A 15351-nucleotide genomic window follows, 5' to 3' on the forward strand; every position below is an offset into this window, starting at 1 on the left:
GTTTACCTGGAAAGGCAGGCTTTAGTAACAGCACTGTGAAGATTTTCATTAGGATACTGTGACAGCCGACGAGAAATTCGCAACAGTTGTCTGGTAGAAAGTGATGCCGCTAACGATTGTGCCTATCAAAAGAAAAATACATTGTGTTAAGAATCTTGTTTCAACTTGCTAAAGTCCCTTTAGATGGATACCACAGCAGAATTCATTATTACTGAAGGGGTAAGGCCAAACTTAAAGTGTGTGCTGTTAATTAATTACAAATCAAAATAAACAGAAACCAATTTACACTTAAAACATCCTTGAAGATAGTTTTTAAAAAATCTAAAGTATTTATCAATTAAATTTAATTAATGTATTTTAATTGTGCTAAGTTGGAGATGGGAGGGGCAATGGGGGAAGGATGTTACATAACAAAGGTCACACTGGACTTAGGCTGTATGATTGACTGTTCACTTTTTCTCCTTACACAAAGCCAAGGTGTTAAGATACCATGGAAATGTTTAAAGCTTTAAGCAAATCGGTGGTTTCTAAAATAGCCAAAAAGAGTTGTAAACAATTTAGACTGTTGGCCACAGAGGTGTCAACCAATTTGTCACTTGTGCTGCAGCTTGCTGTTTTGAATCCTTCCCCTATGCTGTCAGAATACTTTCACTTTGCTATACTACATTTCCCAAAATTCCACGAATAGAGTTGCTAGTACAGAACTCAGGACATGGTAAGTACTCAATAAATATTTGTTGAAATTCTTTTGGCAGGCAGCATAACATAATGGTAAAGTTTATAGGCTTCGGAATCAGGTAAGTCGGTATCCTATTTATTAGCTGTGTTACCTTGGCAAATTACTTAACCTTTCCAAGCCTCAGTTCCCTCAACTTTAAAATGGCAATAGTAATGCCCTCACCTTTATGAAGGTTAAATTAGAAAATGATTCTAAAGTGCTTAGCACATGTCACACACATATGGGTGCTCAACGAATGGCAACAACTGTTATTTAAAAATCAGCCTCTTCAAAATGAAAACAAAAAACCCAGCAGAGAAAGGTGATGGGACCCACATATTAGCATATATTTAGTAAATGAGATTATTACTGGCCTAATTCCTAACTTAGATCAGCAGCATTCGAAGACAGTGATTATCACTGAAAACCACAGGACAGAAGCACTTTTGAAGCAACTGGACCTTTGGGAGGGCAAGGCAGGTCAGTGTGAAATGTCACAGAGGGTGATAAGGGCAGTAAAGTGGCCCAGAGCACTCAAGGGCCTAGAAAAGAGGACTCTATGAAATTAACAAAGGGTTCAGAATGGATGAGGGGAGAATGTCAAAGACACACTGCACATTTGCTTGTTTTAATGTTCCGCCTAAGGTCATCTCCGTATGTCCCAAAGAAGAAAAAAATAATTTATTTATCCTTCCTTGTGTATTTCACATCTCCATAAGATATTGGTCTGCTGTTAGTATTCTATCTCAGCTACAACATTAGTATTATATTTCCTTTGGGAATTAGGTTGGAAGCATGACCACCACATATCCTTTCTTCTATTAAAAAACACATTCTAAGTTTCAAAGAACTCAATTACAAGCAGACATTTGGTCCATTCTTGTTTTCAATTAATTTGCATTCCAGACATGGAGACAATATTCAAATATAATAAATCATAAATTACAATTCAAAATAGTATATACTTCAATGCTAAAATAAGTGGAACAGTAGACAGCTGTTATAGGCAGTTAAAATATTCAAATGGGCACGAGAAATCCTCTCATCAAAGGCATGAAAGCAAAAGGAATGGAACCACAAGTAGAACATGAGGAAATGAGACCAGCTTTACTAGAAGGTCCTGCTGGAAGGCTCGCTCTCAAACAACAAAGACCTATGAATGACACTCTGAGGGGTTTGGCTTTATTCTTAAAGGCACTAGGATTCTGCTATGTGTAAAGTCGTAACATGATTTTAAAATCAGGTTATTACTAGCCTACTTCCTAATTTAAATCAGCAGCAGCATAGAAAGTAGATGAAGGACAGAGAGAACTGAGACAGGAAACAGAAAGCTACTTCAATAATCTGCCTATAAAAGGAAAAAGTCCTACAGTAAGGTTATGGCAACAAGAATGGAGAGGTAGGATACAACAAACTTGGCAACTGACTTGCTATGAGAAAGAAACATGTATTGAGGATAAAATTCAGGCAATGTGACTGATATCAAAAGTCAAATATAACTCAGAAATTCCCATTTTTAATACCTAGGACCATGAAAAATTCATATTTTAATCATAAAAAATATTTGACAAATGACTCTAACCAGAGGATTCTTATAAGAGTCCTGTTAAACCATAGGGTATAACATTCTAATCTCATTCTAAGCATGACACTGAATTCAGGCTTCACATTTCATTCCAGTGATCAATAAGGAATGCTCACATATTTGAACACCAATTCTCCAGTTCTCCTAGTTGAAAGCACCAAAATGCTTTGCAATAATAACCAGGGTTGAGAAAATGAGAGATAAGCTTTGTGTTGAGCCATTTAAGTGTTGAATAAAGGGTTTGGTAATCTCTGCTCTCACATTATTATCAATTAAAAATTGAGAGTATACTTTAAAAATTCCTAATGTATTTAACATTTATATCAAATTTCTAACTGCAGTTTTATCTGCAAAAAAAAGGGGGGGCAGTGAAGATATGAAGCACATTCCCCTAGTTACCATGGTTATACAGTTTAAGAGTACACCTTGAAGGGGTTGTTCATATTAACATGATTAGTAATACTTCAGCTTAAAAACATAAAGGTTCTCATCAGAAATTATTAAACGTTATTTTTCTATTCTTCATTTTTAAAAAAGAATGAAAATGTAGCATGTTCTAAAGGAGAGAAAACTCTAGGGACAATCTGTTAATAAAATTTTAATTAATCAATTTATTCATTAATTCACCAAAGATTTAAGTGTCTATTATGTGCCAGGCCGCAGGCTGGGAAATGGGACTTAGTCTCAAGGAGCTCAAATAGCAACTGGGGAAATGAAAGTAAATTATAATACAACTGCAATAGGTCAACATCAGAAATATATGTCAAGTGTCATGAAAGCAGATTGGAGATATTAGTTACTGCTGCCTAAGGGGGCTGAGAGAGACTTAAGAGAAGAGAGAAACTAAGGGACAAATGGATGGAGGGAAAGCACATTCTAGGCATTATCTAAGGCAGAGACATTTGAGTATAAGCGGTATTAGAAAATAGCAAGAAGCTAAGTGTGGGAAGAGCTGAGGATGCTTCAAGAGAGTTTATAGAAACTGAGGCCTGATGAGCAGCTTAGGGTCAGAGGGAACTCAGCAGGCATGTTTATCAGGCTGTCTTCAGTCTACAGGCAAAGAGAGTCAATCCCTTAACGGTTTTAAACAAGGGGAAGAACTTAGGAAATGGATTTGGGAAAGATCATTCCAGGGACAATATGGAAGATTCATCCATCCATTTATTTAACAGATACTTGTGGAATACATTACTAATCTCTAACTTTGTTCTCTGTAGTATTGCCAACATTTGCAACTTTGCACAGTAGGAACACTGTGCAAATCAGGAATAGCTACTGTGCAAAGTTCCAGATGCTGGGGAGACTACAGGGAACAAAGAAAAAACCCCTGCAATCCTGGAACTGAAATCCGAGTGAAGGAAGATAGACAACAAAAAATTAGTGAGTAAAACATACATTATGTCAAAGAGTAAGAAGCCCTATAAAGAATCTTAAAGCAGAAAGAGGGATAGAAATAAAATGGAATAGAAATTTGACTCTAGAGTGCTTCAGGAAGGCCTCACAGAAAAGGTGACCACCTGAGCAAATCCCAAAAAGGAAAGTGAGTAAACATGCAGCTATCCAGGGAAGAATAATCTAGGCAGAGGAAAACACCAAGTGGCAAAGGCCCTGAGGCAGGCACTAGTAAGTTCAAGGAACAACAAAGACACCACTGCAGCTAAAAACAATGGGTAAAGGAGAAAGTATTTGGAATGAGGCCCCAGAGGGGGATTAAGTATTTGGAATGAGGCCCCAGAGGGGACCTGTGACAGCCAGAAAGTGACCAACCTTATCCCCCCAAAAATCCACATCCTAATCTCTGGAAACTGTCAATGTTACTTTCTATGGCAAAATTGAATTTGCAAATAAGATTAAGATAAGGATTTTGAGATGTGGAGATTATGTTGCACTATGTGTGTGGACCCTAAATGTAATCCTCCTTGTAGGAGGGAGAAAGAGGGAGATTTGACACAAACACAGGGGAGAAGGTAATGTAAAGATGAAGGCAGGATTGATATGGTGAGTCCACTAGTCAAGGAATGCTGGCAGCCACCAAAACCCAGAAGACGCAAGGAACAGATTCTCCCCTGGAGCCTCCGATGGAGTGCAACCTTGCTGACACTTTGATTCTGGCTCAGTCATACTGATTTCAGACTTTTGTTGTCCAGACAAAGAAAAAATAAATTTCTATTATCTTAAGCCATCAATTTATGGTAACTTGTTACAATAGCAACAGGAAATTACTAGAGAGTCATATGATGAATGAATTATTGGTAAAGAAGGCAGTCAAGAGGATATAATATTCCAGGAGAAAGATTATGAAATCCACTACGAGGACAGTTACTGACAATAGATAAGAGAACAGATGAGACATCAAGATGCTTAACTGGTGAGATTTGTTTTCAGATTAAGTAAAGACAGCAGGAAAGCAAGGAATCAACAATGATGTCTAGGTTTCTAATTTAGGTAATTTGGCAGCTAGATTATCAACAAAGTCAAGAAATTAAATCAAGAATAGGAACAGATTTAAAATGGAAAGACAGTTTAGTTGTATAAGATATGTGAATTTACAATGATCTCGGTGTATCCAGGGGGAAAGTGAAAGAAATTAACATTTAGTAAGCAGTTACTAAGAAGGAGATTCTTTACACACATTTTTATGTTTAATCATTGAGACCATTTTATGCGGTAGATGGTACTGTTCCCGTTCCCATTTTACAGATGAGAACACTGAGACTTACAGAGTTAAACAGTGACAGCCCTCTATCTTTCTAACATGCCATCTGGGAATGGAAATACAAGTCAATCAGAAATGAGAAGTTAGAAGCTGAACATAAAGATGTAGGCATTAACTTGTGATAGGTACTTGAAGCCATAAGAATAGATAACACTGCTCAGCATAGGAGACAGAGGGGACAGAGCAGAACCCCCATGAACATGAAGTACTCTGGAGCTACAAGTTTCTTTCTATAACATCAGCGAGGAGGAGCTGGAAGAGATGTTAAAATCACTGAAATCGGAGTAAACCATATGCATAGAACAAAGGCATAGCATAAGGGATTCCAAAAAATAAAATACCAGCTTAAAAAATAGATTTTAAGTACTGAATTCTAAGAAAAGAAAACCAGCAGCATGTCAACAATAGAAAATCCTGTGGAAAAAGCCTAGACTTACCGTTGGATCCTGTGTTTCTCTGAGTTTGTGTGTAAATGATAATAACTTATCCAGAGCTTCCTGAGGTACATTTGGGACCTATTTTTTGAAAGAGTTGAGGACAAACAGAAGGAATAAATAGGGATATCTGATCAATCAATCAGAAATTATGACTACTTAGCAAATAATATTAGAATTACATTTTTAGAAAAGTCATTCATTGTTGGCTAAATGTTTAACTTATGGATAAAGTTGCTTATTCAACCTCTTAGGAAACACTGAAACCCCTGCTTTCTCTTTAAGAATCAGGTAACTTAAACCAAGACACTCTTCTCCATATACAATTCTATCACCACGATAAAACTGAAGGGAGCCTTTAACACAATTTAAAACTGGCCCATAGTGTACCCATAAAGAACTTTTCATGTATCATCATTTCCTATTTTGTTAGCTTCAGCATGACATTTTAAGTACTAATTAGGTGTTGTCTTACTGAAACCAAGTTCCCTTATTTAGCAGCAATCTTACATACATATCTAAGTGACATAAGGTACATTTATTTACAGAATGGATACTCAAGGTGTCCATTTTTCCAAAAACATGTAAAACACATATTTGAGGGGTATGATCAACATATCAATGAACTCGGAAGAGCAATTGCCCAAATAACACGTATCGATTGCTTTTAACTATAACAAACTTCAATTAAGTACTTAATTAAGCTATAAGCATTTTTTGTTTAAGCAATAACAAATTTAAGGTTTTAATTTTAAAAGATCAAAAAAAGATACTAAAACAATGACTAGGACAGTGTCACGATTTTAGAAGAATACTGCTTAGGGTTTCATTGGTCATTTAAGTAATTAGAATTTTTTTAAATGCTAAGTCCTAGTCCACATATACTTTGTTTCATTTATTCTTTAAATCAATCCTATGATGTAATAAATAGTATTATCCCCATTTTTAGATGAGGAAACTATGACTGAGTAATTTACTCAAGATCTGGAAGCTAATAAGTAGTGGATTTCACATTGAGAGCCAAGTCATTAAACTCTAAAACCTATGCCTTTATTTACAACCATGCTTACAAGACCTACAATTAATAAGTTCATTCAGATGTTTCAAAGGGAATAAATGTATTTAAATAGAAAGTTAATAATAAGTGATCTAGAACAGTACTGTCCAATAGAACCTTCTATGATGATGAGCATTGTATATATGCTGTTTAATATGGTAGCCAAAAGCTCCCATGTGGATACTGAGTACTTGAAAAGTGACTGAGAAACGGAATTTTTTTTTTTTTCGAGACGGAGTCTCACTCTGTCACTCAGGCTAGAGTGCAGTGGTGTGATCTCGGCTCACTGCAACCTCCATCTCCCAGGTTCAAGCAGTTCTCCTGTGTCACCCTCCTGAGTAGCTGGGAATACAGGTGCGCACCAATAAGCCCAGCTAGTTTTTTGTATTTTAGTAGAGACGAGGTTTCACCATGTTGGCCAGCCTGGTCTCGAACTCCTGACCTCAGGTGATCCACCCGCCTTGGCCTCCCAAAGTGCTGGGATTACAGGCGTGAGCCACTGCACCCGGCCGAATTTTTTAAAAATTAATTTATCATGGTCAGGTGTGGTGGCTCATGCCTGTAATCCCAGCACTTTGGGAGGCCAAAGGGGGTGGATCAATTGAGGCCAGGAGTTCAAGACCAGCCTGGCCAACATGGTGAAACCCCATCTCTACTAAAAATAGAAAAATTAGCCAGGTGTGGTGGTGCGCACCTGTAGTCTCAGCTACTTGAGAGGCTGAGGCAGGAGCCTTGAACCCAGGAGGCAGAAGTTTCAGTGAGCTGAGATCACACCACTCCAGCGTGGGCAATAGAGCAAGACTTAGTTTCAAACAAATAATAATAATAATAGTAATAATTTAACGTGGCTAGTGCTACTGCATTGAAGCGTGCAGTTCTAAAACTCCAAAAGTGCTAACCACAATGCTTAAGGCACACATTGAAACAATGGATCACACACACTAGAAGTCATCAAAGGACTAATCAGGCAAGTACAGGATATGTTACAGTCTTGAGAGACCAGGACTACTTACTATTTACGTGTCTGGCCTCCTTTTATAGTAGGAACTTAAAATAGTCACTTTTCACAAAACAGAAAAATAAAAGGGATTCGAAAATGGCCTCCACCTGAGGAAAGAGGAGAGACAGGCCACATTCATGGTTCTTAGAGTGTGGTTCCCAGACCAGCAGCATCAGTATCACCTGAGAACTTGTTAGAAATACGAATTTTAATATAGCATCCCAGGTCTACTAGCTCAAAAACTATGGAGATGGAGCCCAGAAACCTGTGTTTTACCAAGTCCTCCAGATGATGCTGAAAAATGTGAAAGTTTAAGATCCACTGACCTTCACCACTGTATGAGGAAATTTGGGAGTAAATGGGAAGAAAAAACTAAAAATGTCTAACTCTACTTTGGCATGTATCAGAGTGCCTTAAAAAGAGATCAGCTGTAGAAAATAGACTAAGATTGGTTTTCTTCTTACCTTTTCCTTAATCACTTGGATTTCTTCACTTTTCACAAGTGGTTTCATGTAATGGAAAAAGAACATGGTTAAGAATTCTGGTCCCAGCCACTGGTGTGCTGTGCTTCCAATAACAGGGGGTTCTGCCAAGGCAATGATTCTGAAGGAGGGATGGATAGGAAAAATGGATCTAAAATAGGAAAAAAAATGAAAAAAATAACATATCTTTCATGTAAGAAATCAGATCATGGTAACTAAAGTCTAGGCAATGTTAGGGCTATCATGCTGTTAATAATGTCAATGTTATCATCCAAAGGATTAGCTTTGAAAAAAACAAAGTCAGGACATTCTAAGAACCTAAGATCAAAACAATCACCTACTACCACTGCTAGTAAATGCTGTACAATAACCACTCATGAAACTCCAGCCCTGACATGAACCACTGCTTTTGATATACTGTTATGCCTACAACATATTTTCTCCATAGTGTCTTAAAATAAAATCCCATCCAGTTCACATTCATTATATAAACCATCTTTATTCATTTAAAACCCCTCAGAATCTCCTGTCTCACAAGGAACCCACTCTATGTCAATCAAAAAGACCAAGAGGCACAATTCAGGATAAGGAGACTTTACAGTACAGAAAATGTAAGAAACATAAAGGGTTAGATTGAATTTAAAATTTAGATTGGGAATAAGAACACTTAAGTCTTAAAAAGGCAGAGAAAATAAAACCTTTATAGAATGCATTCTTTTGTCATTTTTATAGGAAATGTTATGATTTTAAAGTGATCTCTCTTAAAACTCTCTGGTAGGGAAACTGAGGAAGCATGTAAATTTTCTAGGACACACAGAGGAGTAAGATAAGACTTCCTTTGGTTTGTGAAATGACTTGAATTATTTTTGGAAGACCTAGAAACCCTGTATCAGAATCTTAATCATGTGGATAATATTGTCCATTTTTATCAATTCTACTAAAAAACCCAGCAGAAATATGCTTTTTGAGGGTAATATAGTTCTTGCTAAGAGAAAGGAGAGATAAAACATAAACACTTGCCAAGAGCTTCAGAAAAACAAAAATACATGTACATAACTGCCATTTCACCATTAACTATAACATTATATTACAACCCAAAAGTTAAGTGACTAAGCAACTAGAATACCAGGAGGTAGGACACAAGTGGAAAGAATCAGATGAGTACTCTGAAGAGTTAAGACCAAGTGCCATCAATACAACAGGCAGGTCTACCAAGTCCCTGACGGCATGATTTGTAATTTTAAAGGCCACATCATCATTTGAAAACAAGGGGAAACCAATTTTTAGAAATTGGTCACATGAAAGGCCTAGATGAAATGAATTCACAAATACTACCAGATGTCATTTCATTTCTCTAGGTAGAAAGAAAAAGACTTATTTGCAGGTGTTTTAGCAGGGCCTGGGGGAGTGATCTGTCCAAGAGTTGTTCTGGAAAAAGAGGGAAGGATAACAACATGGACAGTGCCTGAAAGTCCAGAGGATAGCACAATTACTTAAGATTGCTAGTAATTAGATAGCCACGTGACAGAAACTGGACACAGAAAATCCTGTGAGGGAAAGCCAAAGAGGGAGGTTATTCCATTTTCCACTTCTGCTAAGTGGTTTGCTATAATCCAGAAAACTGCCATAAAGCCCAGCAACAGATGTTGGATGTATCCTTGATCCTCTTCTCTCCTAGTTAGGACAAAAAAAGGTGGGAGAGAAAGAGCCTGGTTTGGCTACCCAAAATTAAAGCTGCAGATGTAGTTTCTCACTTAAGATAGTGAAGGATACCAAATCAGGGAATAAACAAAGTCAAAATACAACAGGCAAGCCGAAAGGGGAAGTCTAATTTATATCCTTAAACCAGTAGATCAGGAAGCCAGGTACCACAGTGGAGCTGTAAAATTAGAACTAAAAGAACAACTAAAATGAAAGCATGCTAAATGGTTTACATTTAAAGGTGATGATCATTTACTGGCCCATATATTGTCAATAGCTTGCTTTTTAGTATTGACTCCAGCAGCGTTCTTAAGTAAGCTGGCCAAATTTGAAGAAGGCAGTTTCTAAGACAGCTGATATGTTAGGCAGAGAAATGTATAATGATTATAAAAACAGTCACCAAACTACTGAATAACAGGATGAGAAGGGCCTTTTTGTTTGCTAGGTTCTCCCTAAAGGCTTCCTTACATACAAATAGGTTACATGGGAAGTCATTTCCTGATGATGCTAGCTAGGTTCCGCAAGCCAGAAAGTTAGAGAGCAGAGGATCTGCTGTGTACTTAAGGTGATGTGATAAACTGGTGGGTAATACAAAGACCAAAGAAGTGATAGATAATGAAAAAATTATGAGATAAGTGCCATTAAAATTTAAAATTAAGGTTAGGTTTAATTTTACTAAAATTTTAGCAACAACAAAAAAATAAATGAAACTACAGATATGGCTTAATTTCAGACAAAAAGATATTATTTCCTAAAGATTACAGATTTAGAGAGCAAAAAGATCATTTAAAACAATTTTTAAAATAAAAATATTGAAGTCACTATGTTTGTCTGTGGGCATAAGTGTGAGTTTTTATAAAGTACTTTCTGATGCTTCTCACCAGTAAAAAGGAACAAACTATCAATGTACGTAACAACATGGATGATCTCAAAACACTTAAGCTATGTGAAAGAAGCCAGACAAAAAAGAGCACACACTGTGTGATTCCGTTTATATAAAACTCTAGAAAATATGAGCTCTATATAATGACCAGAAGCAGAACCCTGGGGATGACAGAGGAGGGTAAAAGGGGCAGGAGTTGGGGATGTCAACGGGTCTGAGGATACTTTGAGGATTATAGATACATTCATTATCTTGATATTGGTGATGGTTTCATAGGTATTTATAAATATTAAAAATTATCAAACTGTATATTTTAAATATGCATAGTTTATTATATGTCAATCATACCTCAACAGAGCTTTTAATAAAACAAAAAAAGACTTCAAAAATCTCCAGTTTTTAAAGGGAATCCCTTGGTACACTTTCATTGAATTTGTACATTGGGGAACTTGAAAGAATAATATGGAAGGTTTCTATAAAGACATCAATCATGAGCTAGAACAGATTTCATCATTAGTTTTCCATACTACAATACTAATGTTCCAATTTAGAACCCAGAGTTATACAGTTCTGTACACAGACCATATTTCCCCTTTTTCCTATGCAGTGTAGCAAACTGCATGAACACATTCCTTATGCATCTTTTTATCACCCAGGGTCTAGTGTAATACTTGGGGAAGAGAGCAGACGCTAAATAAATAAGTGTATACTGCTATTGTTAATGACCATCATTGCTATTAACTTTTTGAAGATCTTTGGTGGGAAGGACAAACAAAGGTAAGTAATAAGAACTGAACTTATGGTGTCCCAGCCAAAAGATAGTCAAACTTGGTCCTGAATAAATATGTAAGAAGAGGTACATTCTCTGAATCAAAAAGACAAACTCAAAACATACAATAATAAATGATTACATCACTTATAAAGTACTTTCTGATGCTGCTCATCAGTAAAAAGGAACAAACTATCAATGTACATAACAACATGGATGATCTCAAAACACTTAAGCTATGTGAAAGAAACCAGACAAAAAAGAGCACATACTATGTGATTCCATTTATATAAGACTCTAGAAAATATGAGCTCTACATAATGACCAGAAGCAGAACCCTGGGGATGAGAGAGGAGGGTAAAAGGGGCAGGAGTCGGGGATGACAAGGCAAACGGTTTCAAATGGTTCCTTGACCATAAAAATGTTCAGAAAAAATTATTTTCAAAATCAGAATTTCCTTAAGGCTTTTTGTTTTGAAAATCAAACACAAAGACTTGGGCATAAAATCCTGGATCTATCTAGAATTTTTTAAAAAAATTTATATGGTCTGATTTGCTTGCAAAGAAATACTAAGATTTCTAGGAAGCTAGGAGATAGTGCTTGGATCCTGTCTTCAAATATGGGTAAGAGTAAAGGGTCGAGATAATATAACCGATCAAGGATTGTGCTCAAATGTCCAGTTATGTTCACCACTAAGACTGAGAGATTATAAACTGTTTTCAGTGTTCAATAGCAACAAATATAAATAAAATATTTAATAAAAATGCAAAAACACTGGAGCATATATAAGTACATCTAAGACTAGGCCACTAATCTTTATTGTTTCCCCAAGATAACCAGAAGCCCTTTCTTGGCAATATAAACTGTTAATAACAGAAACTCTCAACTCCCTCATTTATGGTCTGGTCAACAGCAGGAAAAGACATATTTAGCATCCTATAGTATTTATACTCCCCCTTTCCCTAAAGAAGTTTTTCTCATCAAAGGAAGGAGTTCTATTTTGGTCTCTATTTCCTGAGGGAAATACAGGCATAGTATCTGGTGTATGTGGCCATCACACTATTTCTAACCACCACGTCCACAGCATTCCTGGTGTCTTGTAATATGAGAAAAGAAGACTCCAACCCTTCTAAGGGTATGTTAGGCATGTGATTACCTGCAGAGAATATAAAAGCCTGTAGAGCACTCCGGAGATCATCGAGATGTATAGTCTCGGTGAAGAATTACTATACAATGAAGGTTGGCAAAGAAGCCAAATATAATTGTTTAGAAACCAGGTTTCACACTATAAAGTTGAAAGGGTTGGTAGCCCACTGCTAGAAGCTGTTAATTATGAGACCCTCAGTTAATAGACTTTGTCATTAAAAGGCATCAAAGTATTCCTAATTACTAGGTTCACATAAGGAAACATTGCTAGCTCAGAAGGTCAACTAAAACTGGATTAATAGAGTTACCCTTACCTGAGTTTCCTCTCTGAAAGCAGGACAGGTATCTAAATTTACCAACTGGGTCTAGAAGCAAAGAAGCTCTTAAATCTGTCTTGGTCTTGGAAAGGGCTAGAGGAATGTCAGAGAAGGTTTCACAGAGGACATCACTTTTGAAGGAATAGCAGAAGTTTGCTGTGCTGGTCCTGAGAGGTGAAAGATGAGGCTGGCAAGGCAGGCATGTGTAGATACTGGCCCTAAACACTGTAGGCGATGGAAACCACTGAAGGACTTAAACAGTGATGTGATCAAATTTACAGATTAGACACTTTAAACTTCTAGCCTATGTGTGCGGAGAGGAAGGGGTTTCATTCACTAAGTTCAGGTAACTTAAGAGGAAGAGCAGGTTTGTAGAAATGAGTTCAAAGTTTCTCTAAGACACCTAAGGAGAGATATCTAGTAGTCAGATGGCACTTAGGAGACAAAACTAGATTGGAAAGTGGTTTTAAAGAATGCTCAGTATATTGGATGGGTGCAGTGTCTCATGCCTGTAATCCCAGCATTTTGGGAGGGTGAGGAGGGAGGACTGCTTGAGGCTAGGAGTTCAAGAGCAGCCTGGGCAACATAGAGAGACCACCATCTCTACAAAAATAAATTTTTAATTAGTCTAGTGTGGTGGTGTGCACCTGTAGTTCCAGCTATTCAAAAGGAAAGCTTGAGCCCAGGAGTTTGAGGTTGCAGTGAACTATGATAGCACTACTGCACCTCAGCCTGGGTGAAAGATGAGACCCTATCGAAAAGAAAAAGAAACAGAAAAAGAAAAAAAAAAAGAAAAGAAGGGAAGGGGAGAGGAGGGAAGGGGACCGGAGGGGAGGGGAGGGGATATACTGAGAATGCTCAGTATATCAATGACAGATAAGGATATAAGAGTGACTGACATTGCCCAAGGAAAAGAAAAGGCCAAGGAGAAAACCCTGGGAGCTACGAATTTAAACAGTATCTGAAACCTTTTCCAACCTCTCAAGGCACAGTTACTAGTCAATTCGTCTTCTGTGTTCCCACAGCATTTTATACAGACCTGCAGTCTAACACTAAAAAACTGCATTGTGTTTATTTATTTACATATCTGTCTTCATGTGTGGTACACCACAGATGGCAACAAGTGTGTCATCTTAGAGCTGGCCCTCAATAAACATTTAACCTGAAGGAAAGAATGAAGTAATGCTAACACTCAATAACAAATACTTACACTCGCCAAATCAGTTATCTCCAATCATCACTCTATAGATAAGATCATCTGGGTACTATTCTGGGAGCCTAGAGAGTGAATGACTCCATGGATTACTGTTATAACATTCATGTTCAAAAACACCATCCAATTGCTATAGTTGGAACAAGAGCTTTAAAGCCAACTCTCAGGAGGCATTATTCTACAAATTAGTAGAAGTTGTCCTAGGAGTACTGATTCCCTGGAGGTAGATTTATTTATTTGTACAAGACTGTAGAAGCTTTTCTTTCTGTTAGGCAGCTGCAAGTGATACCCCCCGAGCATCGACCATCCCCAGCCTCCAGAACTCTTCCTCTTAAAAAAGCAAAACAAAAACCTTCCCTGTCTTTCTACCTTTGACCTTTTTCTCTCTCTCAAAATCTTCCACAAAAAAGCTTAATATAAGTAAATAAAATAAAAGCTGAGTTTCTTTAAAGACTATTAGAAATAATCACTTTGCTAAAATTCAGTTCTGTGATTAAGTACAGAAATGAAAGGACAGACAATGTGGGTCATAAGTTTCTAATGTGGAGTTCAAATGCTACTGCCAAAAGTGATGTATTAGCTATGACCAGCATATAGGATCAACACATGCTAGATAATGGGTCATATTACTTATAAGAACAACTCATGAAATAAAGTAATTTCCTCATTCAGTACAAATTTGCTGCTTTTACACTGTGCTGTGTCTTTTAGTCAAGCTGTCAGTCTTCTACTCAATAAACACAGTCCTGAAAGAAGTACTGCCAAGCAGCTTAAGAGAAGAATCTAACCTATTATAACCCTAAAAAAGAACATATTTATTTTCAGAAAGACAAAAAATAAGTCACAACATTAAATTAAGGCTAAGTAAAGGTAAAAAAATTTACCAACAATCCATACTATCAGAGTGAAGCAGATTCTGTAACATGACTGTGTTTAACAACAAAATTAAGAAAATGGTGTGGTTCTCAGGTAAAAAGAAAAATTACTGATAAGGAAAGGGATTAGGCTTTCAACTGTTAGAAATATTCAGACAACAAAGAAGAATCATTGTTAGGACAACTCACCTCTGAAAAGTTAAGGACAGACCAAGATCCTGACAGAACATAATAGAGAAAATAAAATAAAATTAGAAGTTCAGCCCAGGAGGCTCAACATACATCTAAATAATAAAAGGTACAAGAAAAAAGACCAGAGGAAACTGAGTAAGTGGGAGTGGAGAGAGATCTAAGATGATGTAGGAGCTACAAGAATAAAGAGCCACAAGCCCAGATTAGAGTTCATCAGAATATACCATGGGAGAAACATGAAACCGACAGAAGGGCCACGAGTG

General features: G+C 37.0%; 1 protein-coding gene across 1 annotated transcript in view; it reads right to left on the reverse strand.

The window, feature by feature from the left end:
* Window positions 1–15351, reverse strand: part of VWA8 (von Willebrand factor A domain containing 8) — a 393066-nt gene that overhangs the window by 246417 nt on the left and 131298 nt on the right. Inside the window, exons 15-17 of the mRNA XM_003806896.6 lie at window positions 7975–8143; window positions 5457–5534; window positions 7–122 (exon numbers count right to left, since the gene is read on the reverse strand). Coding sequence (XP_003806944.2) covers window positions 7–122; window positions 5457–5534; window positions 7975–8143 — 363 coding nt within the window. The remainder of the gene's footprint in view (window positions 1–6; window positions 123–5456; window positions 5535–7974; window positions 8144–15351) is intronic.

This window comes from Pan paniscus, chromosome 14, assembly GCF_029289425.2.
Source record: "Pan paniscus chromosome 14, NHGRI_mPanPan1-v2.0_pri, whole genome shotgun sequence".
Lineage (NCBI taxonomy): Eukaryota > Metazoa > Chordata > Mammalia > Primates > Hominidae > Pan > Pan paniscus.